The sequence below is a fragment of the Erigeron canadensis genome, chromosome 4 (genome assembly GCF_010389155.1).
Source record: "Erigeron canadensis isolate Cc75 chromosome 4, C_canadensis_v1, whole genome shotgun sequence".
Classification (NCBI taxonomy): Eukaryota; Viridiplantae; Streptophyta; class Magnoliopsida; order Asterales; family Asteraceae; genus Erigeron; species Erigeron canadensis.
In genome coordinates this window covers 18,063,932-18,078,014 of record NC_057764.1, presented here as the reverse complement: position 1 = coordinate 18,078,014, position 14,083 = coordinate 18,063,932, and the positions used below count along the sequence as shown (strand labels likewise).

General features: G+C 35.4%; 1 protein-coding gene across 2 annotated transcripts; it reads left to right on the top strand.

Annotated features, from left to right (window-relative positions):
* Positions 1-2,500: 2,500 nt before the first annotated feature.
* On the top strand, positions 2,501-7,744 carry LOC122596447 (G-type lectin S-receptor-like serine/threonine-protein kinase At1g11410). Of its 2 annotated transcripts, XM_043769024.1 has the most exons (7): positions 2,501-3,928; positions 5,548-5,673; positions 6,015-6,208; positions 6,292-6,502; positions 6,592-6,829; positions 6,905-7,052; positions 7,138-7,744. In XM_043769024.1, the coding sequence occupies exons 1-7, from the start codon at positions 2,650-2,652 to the stop codon at positions 7,453-7,455; spliced, it is 2,514 nt and encodes an 837-aa protein (XP_043624959.1). In that variant the 5' UTR covers positions 2,501-2,649; the 3' UTR covers positions 7,456-7,744. The 2 variants fall into 2 exon arrangements, with proteins under 2 accessions (XP_043624959.1, XP_043624960.1); XM_043769025.1 differs by lacking the exon at positions 5,548-5,673.
* Positions 7,745-14,083: the final 6,339 nt, after the last annotated feature.

The following is a 14,083-nucleotide window of genomic DNA, read 5'->3' as shown; positions in this document are numbered from 1 at the left end:
CGTAAACACCAAAACAATAAGCTAAAGTAAGGCCCTACTTAGATGTTACATCACCTTTGGGCAAAAGTTAACTAATATCTAAGTTAATATGAGCATCAGGTCATGCAACACAACGCTTATCTTTTGACCTTTGGGCACAAAATTAAGAATCATGTATATTATGAATGCAAATAGTCCTTTTGTCACACAAAGCATATTAAATAACCTTTGGGCAGAATTAATATACTTAGTGTTTATTATGCAAAAGGATAGAACACAACATGAGAATCATATTTGACTTTTGGACACAAATCATGAGACCATGTATTTTAGTGCGAAGCCCCTAAGGTATGGGGTCCGGGGAAGCGCCCGGTAGAGCGCTAAATCAAAGGCGCATAAACTTTGCCATAAATTTAAGGTAAAATCGTACTCGACAATTAGAAGAACTCAACAAGTAAGTCGAATTCAACAATTAAGGAGAACTCGACAAGTAAGTTGAATTCAACAAGGTATGATTGATCTCGACGATTAAGAAGAACTCAACAAGTAAGTCGAATTCAACATTAAGAAGAATTCGACAAGTAAGTTGAATTCAACAAGTTATGATCAAACTCAATAAATCAAACTCGACATGTAAGGTCGAACTCCACCTTAGGTGGTCGAACTCAACCTTAGTTTGGTCGAATTCATCCTTAATGGTCATGGCCAAACTCAACCTTAGGTGGTCGAACTTGACCTTAATGTGGTCAAACTCGACCTTAGGTGGTCAAACTTGATCTTAGGTGGTCAAACTTGAGCTTAATGTAGTCGAACTCAACCTTAGGTGGTCCAACTTGACCTTAATGTGGTCAAACTTGACCTTAGGTGGTCAAACTTAACCTTAATGTGGTCGAACTCGACCTTAGGTGGTCAAATTTAACCTATTATGGTCGAATTCATCCAAAAAAACATGTTTTTTGACTCAAAAATTATGACATTTAGGATCAAACTCAATAGATTATATGAGTTTTAATATGAACACGAAGAACATGTTCAAGAAATTATTTGTTCCATAATACTTATTTTCGAAAAAAAATAAACTATTTCCGAAAAAAATAATTATGTAACATAGAATTTTGTTCCAAATATATTTCCGAAAAAGAATTATTTCTGAAAAAATTATGGAACAAGATAATAGATCCATTTGCAATTATATTTTCTTCAAGAATTTAAGGAACAACAATACGAATCAATAGATCGATCTAGAACCATTGGCTCATAATACCACATGTTGGAAATAATATGATTCGTATTGTATAAATAATGAAAATATGATAGAAAGTAAACATACCCGTTCATCCTAAGGAACTTGTAAGATGATTACCAGTTGTGTCGAGTTCCCAAAACGAGATGATTGATTGATGATGGGATTGAGATTCAGTTGATATATGAACCGAAAATTAAAGAGGGAGAGAGCACACACACACACACACAAAATAAGGTGGAAGAGATTAGACTAGAAAATGGTTGTACATGCTCTCTATTTATAATGAGAGCATTTACAACTTGGTCCCTGGTGTTTAGTATGTGTAATATAAGTCCTTGTAGTTTCAATCATCTAATGAGAAACCCTATAGCGTATGTCTTTAAGAGTAAACACGCTCATCGTATAGTTACTAGACATACGGATTTCAGTTATCGTCAATTATCATATCACGAATGATAAACGATCAGTGACAGTCACATTTAATGTGGTTCCAATAGTAACTTGTTAGAATTATTCGATTGTGATTGTATCATAATTGGACCTTGTTAATGGAACTCAAAATTTTTTGATATTATATTGTATTTTGCCAAAATAGTTTGAGCTTATATCTTGTAAGTGTAAATGTGTACTATAAAAGAACGAAAATGATATTTTTTTTTAAAGAAAAGGATAGATTACTAATTTGAAGATATTTATCTAATTTGATTTTCCATAAGCTGCTTATACAAACTATTTCAAATAACTTATGGTATTATATAGCTAATTATAAAAAACACAAGTTATAAAAGTTCATTATTTGGATTTAGGTAGACCTCAATAGAAGGACAAAGTTTACCTGTTGTCGCGCTTTCAGATGAATTAATAGGGGGTTTTTCTTCCTACTAGATATTGGGTGGGGGTCGGGGCTCTAGCGTGGACTCGACCGCTCTAGATCTTTTTTTTGGGATATTCGATCCGCATCTGTAAAGAAAAAAAACCTTTGATTGCCGAAACAAGGTTGGAGCATTTGTCTCTCCAGACAAAAGGATGGGTCCTGATGTCCATCAAGGTTGGAGGGTTTTTTTTTTTTGGTAGTCTTCAAATCTCTCTATTTTTGATAGAAATAAAATTGTCTACATTTCAACCTCTTCCATACATTGTCGAAAACGATATTGAGGGTTACCTTTTACCTTTAAAAGAGTCAAAGCCTCCCACCACACTTGGACCTACACCAAAAGGCATGAGCTTATTGGCAGCCAAGCTCCTATAAGCTTTATCACAAACTCACCCTATAAAGACATGAAAGTGAAGAAAAAAGAGCTCCAAGGAATCAGCTATTTTCTGTGAGTTTCTCTGTATTACATCACTTTTCAGTTTTCAATAAGTTGTTCGCTTACAACTACCAAAAATAGGAAAAATCATTGATCAGTTGAAAAAAATACAGTATGTTTCAGAATAGAAGATTTTTACTATTTATTTTCATATCTCTGTCTTTAAAGTTTAGCACTTCTACCGACACCATAACACTCCTGCAACCCTTACAAGATGGTGATATTTTGGTCTCTAATAAAGAAAACTTTGCACTAGGATTCTTTAGCCCCCGAAATTCGAGCAACAAATATGTTGGTATTTGGTATAACAAGGTTTCTGAGCAAACTGTCGTTTGGGTTGCTAATAGAGACCGTCCGATCACTAACTCATCCGGTATCCTATCCGTCGATGAAACAGGAAACATGGTTTTACACGATAAAGATCAAAAGTTTGTGTTCTGGTCAACAAATGTCACAAATATTGGAAATTATAGTGTTTCAGTGCAGTTGCTGGATTCTGGGAATTTGATCCTGTTTCAAGACCGAAACAGAAACGCTTATTCATGGCAGAGTTTTGATTATCCATCAAATACTCTTCTTCCGGGTATGAAGTTCGGGTTAGATAAGAAAACGGGTTTGAACAGAGTAATCACATCTTGGAAGTCTAATGGGAACCCAGGTGTTGGTGAGTATGCATATAAGATGGAGTTTGTTGGGTCCACTCAGCTGTATTTGTACAAAGGTAAGACACGGGTTTGGCGAACTGGGTCATGGACCGGGCACGGGTGGAGTGGTGTACCTGAGATGACACAAAATTTTATATTTAACGTTACATACGTGAACAACAACGATGAGGTTTACGTTGGTTATCTTATAAGAAATTCGTCTATCTTTTCTAGATTAGTCATTAACGAGTCCGGAATTGTGGAAAGGCTAACTTGGCACGAGGCAGATCGTAGGTGGATTGGGTTCTGGTCTGCTCCAAAAGACCAATGTGATGGTTATAATGAGTGTGGCCCATTTGGCTTTTGTGATCTGTATAAACCAGGTACTTTTGAGTGCAATTGCCTCCCTGGTTACGAGCCTCAGTCACCACAAGATTGGTACCTGAGGGACGGAACCAGAGGGTGTAAGAGAAAGGTGGGGGCTGAGATATGCCTGCCCGGAGCCGGGTTCGTCGAGCTGGCACGTGTGAAGATACCCGACACATCGACAACACGTGTGAACATGAGTTTGGGATTGGAAGCGTGTAAAGAGTCATGCCATAAGAATTGCACGTGCGTGGGGTATGCCGTGGCTGATATAAGCAAAGAGATTGGAGGATGTATTACTTGGTATAAGGACATGATTGATACGAGGACGTTTTCGTATGGGGGCCAATCATTATACATAAGGGTAGATGCAGCTGAATTAGGTACGCATCAATTCTCATATTTAATGTCGTTTTACTTATCACACAAAGATTAAGCATACATGAATGTGTCATATATACTAACTTAAACTATGTAGAATTTTATGGTTGTGAAATGGGTTGCTTTCGAGTAAAGTGGGTCAAATGGGTCAGTCGTGGTTGGGGTGGGGATTTAAAATTTTCGACTCGATCATGGTTTTCTTCATGCTGGATTTCCAGTTAGATCAAGTATAATACATTTATACTCGTATAACTTTACCATGTATTCATTAACCAAACAAATTTCATCCATATATAGTACTCCGTGTATGAATAATGTATTTGATACATGCTAAAATGAAAAAGGAAATACGGTTAAAAGATTGTCAATTGAAAAAGTAAGATGAAAAGTTTGTTGGTGAAGCAATAATCAAGTTCGATGAGCAATTATGTAAAAAAAAATACATTGGTATTAATCAACAAATAAATCAACAATGGATGTTGATAAGTAGTCCATGTAGTACGTCCACATCAATGATCACATTTGATCAAAATGTTTTGTTTATCTATTAATTAAGCTTTACTTAAAAGTGGAAAAAACGAAAGACCAATAAAATATCAAAGAATATATTACAGGGGTAATTTATTTCCCCATGATATAAGAGCACTCCTAACCTCAATACGAACTATCATATTGGGCTCGTATTAAGAAGAGTCAACGTAAGTGTTATTTTTTTTTTCTTCCATATACCGCTAACTTTTTTTTTTCTTTTAATAACCAAATTTAATATCTAACCTAAAGTTTAAATTTAAGTAAAAAAAAAAAATAAATATTAAAGTAAAATAAATAAAACAGAAGGTTTCTATTAGGTAAAAATAAAACAAGTATTAAAGTAAAATAAATAAAACAGAAGATTTCTATTCATCAAAATTGCCGTGAATCAACATATATACTTGCGCTTAATGAATTTTCGTGCATTAATCTTATCATGAATCTAAGGTGAAAATCTTGTCTTATTTATTTTATAGTAGTAATAATTTTATAATAACCAATTTCCTTATACTAGCATCAACATAAACTTCATATCCCAAATATCAAACTTGAATTTCTTTTTAAAAAAAAAAGGCTATGCTTATTACCACAAAAATGGAGAGGACCATTTATTTTTCTTTTTATTTATATATACACACATCCACATACATAAAAGAAGAAAAAAAAAACCAAATACACATCCCTACCTCATTATTAACTCATTGTCTCATTTGTGAACTAATATAACTCAATTCATTTATGTATATTTCATAAGTATTATGTCATACATAAATAATCATGTATACACATATTGGTTTTAGGTAAAATAAAACAAGTATTAAAGTAAAACAAATAAAACAATAACTTTCTATTCACTAAAATCACCATGCATCATGAAAATCATCGTGCATCATCTAGTTCGTGAATCTTTGTGCATCAATTTAACCATGATCTAAGGGTCAAGATCTTGTCTTATTTATTTTACTTTAATACTTATTTTACAATACCCAACCCTATATATATTTAAGGTTAAATTTGAAAAAGAAAAAAACTTCAACAAGTCAAAAGTCTAGACCCGGATTAATAAACTTTACTCTGAATTATTTTTCAGCCAAATACTCATCAAAGAAGCCAAGTAACTCTCGCAGAAAGGCATTACTATATGTGGGGATGCCATTGATCGCAGTGGGGCTTGTCGTTTGCATCTTCATTCTCTTTTACATCAAAAAGAAGAAAGGTATGCATAATATAACTTATTAAATTGATTCCTATTTGGTTACATGAGAGGTCATAAAAATAACTACCATGATAGATAGTATATAAGGGAAACATTAAATGGAAATTTACAAAATGACGAATATGTACTAATGGTTTAGTTTATTTAGATTTTGCTAATATCATTGAGAAAATGACGATTGTAAATCATATTCAACATTTTCTTAACAATTTCACATGTCTATTTGTTTGACATTATTGTTTATTCAATCAGCCAGTTTCCTTGTATATGGATCAGTGTTTCGCCCCATGATGAATACGGTCCACCTGTTATTCTAAAGCTAAATTATTTGTTTCATATAGCCAATCGAAGATCACGTGACGTAGGAGTTAGCTTTATAAACAGTCTAAAATCTGTGGAAGGGTCATTCTTAGAGAAAGATATGGGTGAAAATGTTGATTTGCATGTATTCGATATGAGCACAATAGTTGCAGCAACCGATAATTTCTCTCTTTCAAGTAAGCTTGGAGAAGGTGGCTTCGGCTCAGTTTATAAGGTAGCGTGTAGCTGAAAATTATGACCTTTCTACGGTTATGAAATCTGTTAAAATGTCAAATAATTAAGTTATGCATTTTCCAGGGTACACTACTAAATGGACAAGAAGTTGCCGTGAAAAGGTTATCACAAAGCTCAGGTCAAGGGATGCATGAGTTCAAGAACGAAGTTACATTGATAGCGAAACTTCAACATAGGAATCTAGTGCGGCTTCTAGGATATTGTTTTCATACAGAAGAGAAGATGTTAGTCTATGAATACCTACCAAACAAAGGCTTGGATTGTTTCATCTTCGGTTTGTTTCTATATTGCACTAATTCAATTATTTATTTACTTCACATAAGTAATGTAATAACTGAGGTGTTGAATGGAATGGTGTCCTAGATCAAGAAAAAGGGTCACTTTTAGATTGGAAAAAAAGATTCCAGATCATTAGAGGAATTGTTCGTGGCTTGCTATATCTTCATCAGGATTCTAGGCTCAGGATCATCCACAGGGATTTAAAAGCAAGCAACATTTTGCTAGATGCAGATTTAAACCCCAAAATTTCTGATTTCGGAATGGCAAAAATATTTGGAGGGGATCAGGCAGAAGCTACAACACTTAGAGTTGTTGGAACATAGTATATTTCTTTCTTTTCACTTCAACTCAATTAGTCTTGTTTCATTTATCTAACGGAAATGCCATATGATTCCAGCGGCTATATGTCTCCAGAGTACGCAATGGAAGGCCTTTTTTCAGTGAAGTCTGATGTTTATAGTTTCGGAATTCTAGTTCTGGAGATAATAAGTGGTAGAAAAAACAACAGTTATTATATGGAGAGCTCGGTTAACTTGATCGGACATGTATGTAACCTAAAGTTGGATTTGGTTTTTTGTTTCATTATCATTCGTATTTCAGTACAAATTTTATCAAATTTGTATTTTATAGGTTTGGGACTTGTGGAAACAAGATAGAGCACTAGAGGTAGTTGATACAACATTATTAGGAGATTCATTTGATGCCCATGAAGTTCTGAGATGCATCCATGTCGGGATTCTGTGTGTTCAAGAACTAGCGAGTGATCGACCAACAATGACAGATGTTGCATTTATGCTGAGTAATCGTGATACAAATCTTCCTTCTCCTAATCAGCCAGCTTTCATATTTAGAAAACTGAATTATGGTACCGACTCAACAACAGCATCAATCAGTGGTGGTGTTGGCTCTGTTTATGATGAGACCATCACCATCCTTCATGCTCGGTGAGTTCATGATGTCTTAAAGAGAGACCCTCTGAACACAGAGTCACACAAAAACCTTTATAACAATCAATTTGCATATCCAACTAAAGATGTAAAATACCGATTTGGTTAAAAGAAATTTGGTTAATGGGTCATTAGTATGAGTATATAAACAAGCTAGTATATAATTCGGGCCTTTCAAGCTTGAGCAATAGGCCAACAACCCATGTATATAGTAATAAAAGAGATTCCCTGCATTTGGATTATGAAGTGCATCACAATGTTAAATTTACAAAAGTCATATTACCTATTCATTACAACCATTACAAGTGAATCGAGACAACCCTTCATTACACTGTTTTGTATGTAAGATTTTTGTCTATCAATTCATATTATTTTGGTCGTTTAATTCTTTCCTAATTTCAGTTAATCTCAAAAATGAAAACCTGTGATTGGTTGTTAGAATCAAACAGTTTAGTTTTGATTCTGTAAAAAACAAGGCACAAGGCAAAAGTAGTACAGTAGATTGATAGATATGAGCAAGATCCTAATAGGATCACTACCAAAGTTGTGAAAACTATGATTGTGGTTTTAGATTTGTTGTAATTGACATACCATGTATCCTACGGTCAATCATTTTTTATGTCGCCCAGTTGATGAATTTTGAAATTTCACCTGACCATCAGAATCAAACTAGTTATTGCATGTTCTGGTTTCTCCAGTGAAAACTGTTGTAACACCTCCATCTGATGATGCACTGGAAGATGATTTCTTACCATAAAACATCCCTGGATCTTGAATCTAATCTAAACTAGTCTCCTTCCTCTACAAGTTCAAGTTACAGACTTACAGGCTCTCAGTACCAGGACTACCTCTACAAGTTTCCACTCCCGGTTCTTCTCATTTTCTTTCATCAATATTGTTTGAAAATCCCTTGTAGGTACGTGATATGTCGTATTTTATACCCATTTCCCAGGGCTTAGTGAGTTGTTTTTATGTGGTTTAAGAGTCGTTTATATATATATGGTACGTTTATGGTATTTGTTAGTATTTCAGGGAACTAACAGGTACTTGAGCGTTATTTTGAAGAAAACGATGTTTCTGGAGTCAAACGAGTGCTTATGGACGTTTTACGAGGCACAAAAGTGAAGTAGGAAGCTGGTCAAAAATAGTCAACATGGAACTGCGCCGCATTCGATAACTGCGACGCAGTCTAGAAACAAAGGATTAGACTGCTTCGCAGTCATGAGGAGCTGCGACACATTGGTACAAGAAACAAGTCAACGAGAAATCAATTCTATAACCGCGGCGCAGTGTGATCATGTGACGCATCCATAAAACAGAGATATTAACTGCTTCGCAGTTGGCATGGACTGCGACACAGCTGGATAAAGGACGTGTCAGCTTGATGGTCAAACTTGGTCAAACTCAACGGAGGGCAAACGAAACTGCGACGCAGTGTACAAGATGCGGCGCAGTTTAAGGCGGTTTCAGTTTTTAATTTTGGAAAACTAACTTTGGAGCAGATTTTCATCTGATTACTTTTCTTCAAAGAACTTCATTACGTTTGGATTATTTCCATTATTCATTTCCATTCTTTTGTATTCGGTAACGATGAATTCTCTCAATTTGATTTGTTATTGACGGGTACGGGGTTGATGATCACTTTGAGTCTTGGTTATTCAATCAACTAAATTGGGTTTGAACTTCATCAAATGTGTAATCTGAACATGTTGTCCAGCGAAATCAAGATGGATGACCTTTAAGTTATTGTTTTAATCAAATCTTCTCTTTTGCGATTAATCCTACGGGATTAATAACCAATTTTTACTAACTACTTGCAATGTGGCAATTCGGCCATAAAAACCCCATTTTCTTAAATCACTTAATTTTGACAATTGCTTATAAAAGTCTTTGTGAATGATCTCGGATTTACCGGTTACTATACTGCATACGAACGAGTTCATTGCCCGCAAGTGCGTTGTAGTCAGTTTTCTAGTAGTTCGTGTTTATAAATTTTATAACTCGATTTAACACATCAAGTTTTTGGCGTCGTTGCCAGGGACGTAAATTAAGTAGTTGTTTAATTTAGTAGTTCGGCCCTTTCTTGCATTCATTTGTAAGGAAATTAATTGCTTTAATAGATAGATCTTATTTTTTTTATTTCTCTTTATCCCAGATGCGGTTAACGTTTTGTCTTGTGGTGATAGTGCAGGTTCTTTGTAGTTGATGAACATAAGAGCTTTTAGCAGACCTTTGGTTAGTCCTTTGTCAAACCCGGGAAAAGTCAGACGTCGCTTAGTGCAAAACAACAACACGGAGCCCTCTACATCCAACAGGATAGATCTAGAAACTGCAGAACAGGTCCAACAAGACATTGATTTGGATCAACATTTTTCAAAGAAAGATTCATCGGAAGGGATCCATTTCAGTACTAATTTCTTATAAGCAAGTGGTGTACTCAAATTAGGTAATAGCTCAGAAGAAGAAGACAAGGATAAGACATCTATACCTAGTTTGATTATAATCCCAAGGGACAACAGAAATCAAGTGCATAATAGAAGAATGGGTGATCAAGCACAGAGTCAGGGCATTCACTCAGGATGTAGGTGAAAATGTGATTGATGAGTGGAACAGATACAAGGAAATGCTCAGACACTATCCAGTGCATAATTATGAATACTAAAGCAGTGATTGAGATCTTCTATGATGCGTTACTGGGGAAATCTAAAAGGGAGCTTGCAGGTACCTTTGGAGGTAGTTTGAATGTTTCCCCAATTGAATGCTACAAGATCCTTGATGACATGGCTAAGGAGTTTTTAACTCGTGAAGAAACTCAAAGTAAGCAATCTGTGAGTAAGACTGTTACTAAGATGGAGAGTAGTGAAGAGTCAAGTCTAGTTTCTGAGGTCAAGGCACTCTCAAGGCAAATGAAAGAGAGGTTTGATAATCAAGATGCTAGCTTTAAGAGTATTGAGAGAGATGTTAAGGTAATAGCGGATGGTTGTGACTACTGTGGAGATATGCACTACTCGGAAGATTGCCCAGACAAGCTGGCTCAGGAAGTTAGTTATGTTCAGAATCAGCAGCAGAGAAACTACAGCCAGAACACCGGTTATCAAAACCGGCAATCAGGTAATTCTTATCCCTCATCTTCTTTTAATACTAACATTCTAGGTTTGGTGGCAATAGGTTTAGCAGGTTTAACAGTCAGTAGAACGCGACTGTTGAATTGAGAGATATCGTGAAGGACTTTATCGGTGCTCAGAAAGCAACAAATGAGAAAGTGGCAGAAGAATCTAAGAAGATGCATTCTGCATGGGACTCTATGACTACTCGTCTGGATGGGTTGACTCATAAGCTGGATCAAAATTCGAAGAGCATACAAGCTACTCTCCAGGATTTGGAAATGAAGCTCGAGAGGCTAGGAAATTCTAACAGGTAGCCCGGTACACTACCGAGCAATAATCAACAAAATTCTAAGCCTCAGCAGAATAACCAAGGATCGGGATCGAAGTACAGCCATCCTAATGCTCGAAATGAGCAAGTGAATGCGATCACAATAAGAGCAGGTAATACTTATAATTCTGCAAATCCATTACCTAATGTTACTATTCCTCTTGTGTAGGTTGAAGCTATTGATGATGAGATTGAAATGGAGCCGAACCCAGCCGTGCAGACACCGGCCGTTCCATCAAAGACGGTTGAGAAACCACCGGTTAAACCATATCAAACGAAGATACCATATCCTCAAAGATTGAGGAAGACAAAGATCAAGGAGAATTTCAAAAAGTTTGTTGATTTTATTCAAAATTGTTAGAACTAAAAAATGGTGTTAAAATGTAAATATTTTAGAGGTGGAAGGGGCATTAGTGAAACTTAGATTTATGATATAAATAGCCCCCTTCCATACATAAACCATTTTCTTAATTAATCATATACATTCCACTTCAATTCTCTCTCAATCTTCATCCCCAACCTCCATACACACACAAACACCTTTTCACACACTAACACCATTTTTGCACAAATCGAGCTCAAATTTCTATTTTACATTTGGTATCAGAGCAAAATTAGTTAAGCTAAACAATCCAGAGGTAGATTTGTTCACAATTTCATCAAAATTTGAAAACAAAAACCGTTTTTTTTTCCGTCCACTTTTTCTTCATTTTTCACCGATCAAATCACATAAACTCATAGATATTTGTTCACCAATAGATTCGTGATAGTTGAAAACATAATCCTGTCAAGTTTCAAGTTCCAATTCGATCTAAATCTCGAGGTTGAATTTTTGGATTTTGGCTCAAAATTTGGGTTTTGAATCTGTTGTGTTTTGTGTTGCATTTTGTTAATTGGTGTTGCTAAGGTGAAAACAAACAGTTTGCAAGTGATTTCAAGTTCTAACTCCTAGTAAATCAAAAGTTATTGAAGCTTTTTGAAGTTGTTAATGGAGTTCATGTTCAAAACTGTTTTGATGAAGAAGATGATGGCCCTAGGACGATTTTGCACTAGGACGATCTTGCCAAGATCGTCCTAGCCTCTGAACTTTGCATTCTTTCATTCTAGTGTTTTGTGGCTTGTGGGACGATCCTCACAAGATCGTTCTGACAAGTGTTGTGTGTTGAGAAGTGTTTGTTGTGGCTAATTAATCCTTACGGATTGGTTTGGTCAATTAAAACAATTGGAAAGTGTTTACACTTAAAAAATTTAAGGACAGAATTCTAAGACGATCTTCACCAAGATCGTCTCATTTCCTGAAAGCTAAGACGATCCTGACCAAGATCGTCTCAGCACTCACATCCTAGGACGATCCTGACAAGATCGTCCCAGATTCCTTTGATCATTGGTGTGTTTTGGTTGATCTTTTGAAGTTGTTGTGGTTGGGAACCATACACTCAGGGTAACTAATCATCATTGATTGGTTTTGCTCAAAAATCTTTCTTCCAAATCTAAACGAAACTCTGCCCAAAATTTTTTCACACAAAAATTTCTAAGACGATCTTCACCAAGATCGTCTCAGCTCTTGAAACTAAGACGATCTCCTCAAGATCGCCTCATCTCTCAGATTCCAAGACGATCTCTTTAAGATCGTCTCACCTTCACTTCTACATTTTCAAACCTTTCTGAGGACGATCTTATTCAAGATCGTTCCATTTCCAAAAATTCCAAAACAACTTCTCCTTAGACGATCCCTTTCAAATCATCTTACATTTTATTAATTAAAAAAAATAATAATAATAATTTTTGCCCATGACCTTAAAATGGCATGATTCATGGAGATTTGAAGTTTGTTAGCGCTCGAAAAATTTTCGGTCCGTTTTTGTGCGTTTTCGACGCGGTTTTGGCGAAAATTTTTAGAAATTATCAAATTTTTTCGATGATCATGATATCCAAAGTTTACATGAAATTCAAAGTTATGTGAGAACATACTTCGACTGCAAAAATTTTGGAGGGAAACCTAAAGTACAAGATTTCCGAATTTCATTTTTTAATTCTTCATTTCAGTTTAAAACACAATACTTTTTCATTTCATTCCAACTTTGCTCAACAAAATGTCAATCGAAATTACAAAAGATTTTATTCATTCCTTGTCAGAAGATTTAACAGGCTTAAAACCAAGTTGGAAAGAGATTCATCATCATGTTTCTAAAACTTGCTCATATAGTGCTCAATATGTTTCTACAAATTGTATTGTGGCTGAATATGAAAGAAAAAAAGCTTAACTTGAAAAAGCTTCTTGATATTCTGGAACAACACCACAACTTCAATTTGAAGTTCAACATCTCAAAGAAGAAAACAAAGAGCTCAAACATGCAAATGATCTAAAATTGTCCAACATGGAAAGTGTTAAAAAAGAACAAAATCTTTTGCAGTCCAAGATTTCAAGTCTATCAAAGGAATTGGAAACTTCCAACAAGAAGCTGAATGATACTATTTTGGAGAGCAAATCAAGAGAACTTATTTTGCAAGAAAAGATTTCAAGTATTCAACTTCAGTTGCAAAATGAGTCCTCCATTTTCTTAACCATGGAGAGCAAGTTCATTGATGAGATGAACAAAGTTGAAAAGGAGAGACAAAATGCTTGCAACAAAATCAAGACTCTTGAAGAGAATTATTTGCAATTTCAATCAAATGAAACATCTCTACAAAAGAGAATCTCTGAACTTGAGATGGAATTACAAACACAATCAACATCTTGTGACACTCAAAGTGATGATGGCTCAGTTTATCATGATGCAAGTTCAATACTTCCAACTGAACTTGATGCTCTAAAGAAAGCTTACACTGAGTCCATCCCAAAGAGCTACAATGTCAATGGTTCATCAGCCCCTGCCCGAAAGATGTCTCAGTTTACCAATTACTCATTGGAGAAGAGTAAGAAGTATTCAACATCATCTACAGTTGATGGATCAGTATCTTCAGTCTCATTCCTATCTTTTGAAGACAATACAGCTTTCATCTTACAAGCCAAAGCTCAGTTGCCTAAGCTCACATGGAAATCAGTTTACAAACAAAAGTCAACTGAGAAAAAGACAATCAAATACTCGTTTTGGCAACTCTATAATCTTGCACCTAAAACAATTCATATGCCAAAAGTGAATGTCTTATCCTCTCCACTGCGTCCACGAAAACTCAACTTTTCAACGACTTCG

Coding starts and splice junctions, on each gene's coding strand:
- LOC122596447 (XM_043769024.1), top strand. CDS start 2,650: ATGTTTCAGAATAGAAGATTTTTACTATTTATTTTCATATCTCTGTCT. Junction 3,929..5,547: donor GGTAGATGCAGCTGAATTAG/GTACGCATCAAT, acceptor ATTATTTTTCAG/CCAAATACTCATCAAAGAAG. Junction 6,830..6,904: donor CTTAGAGTTGTTGGAACATA/GTATATTTCTTT, acceptor ATATGATTCCAG/CGGCTATATGTCTCCAGAGT.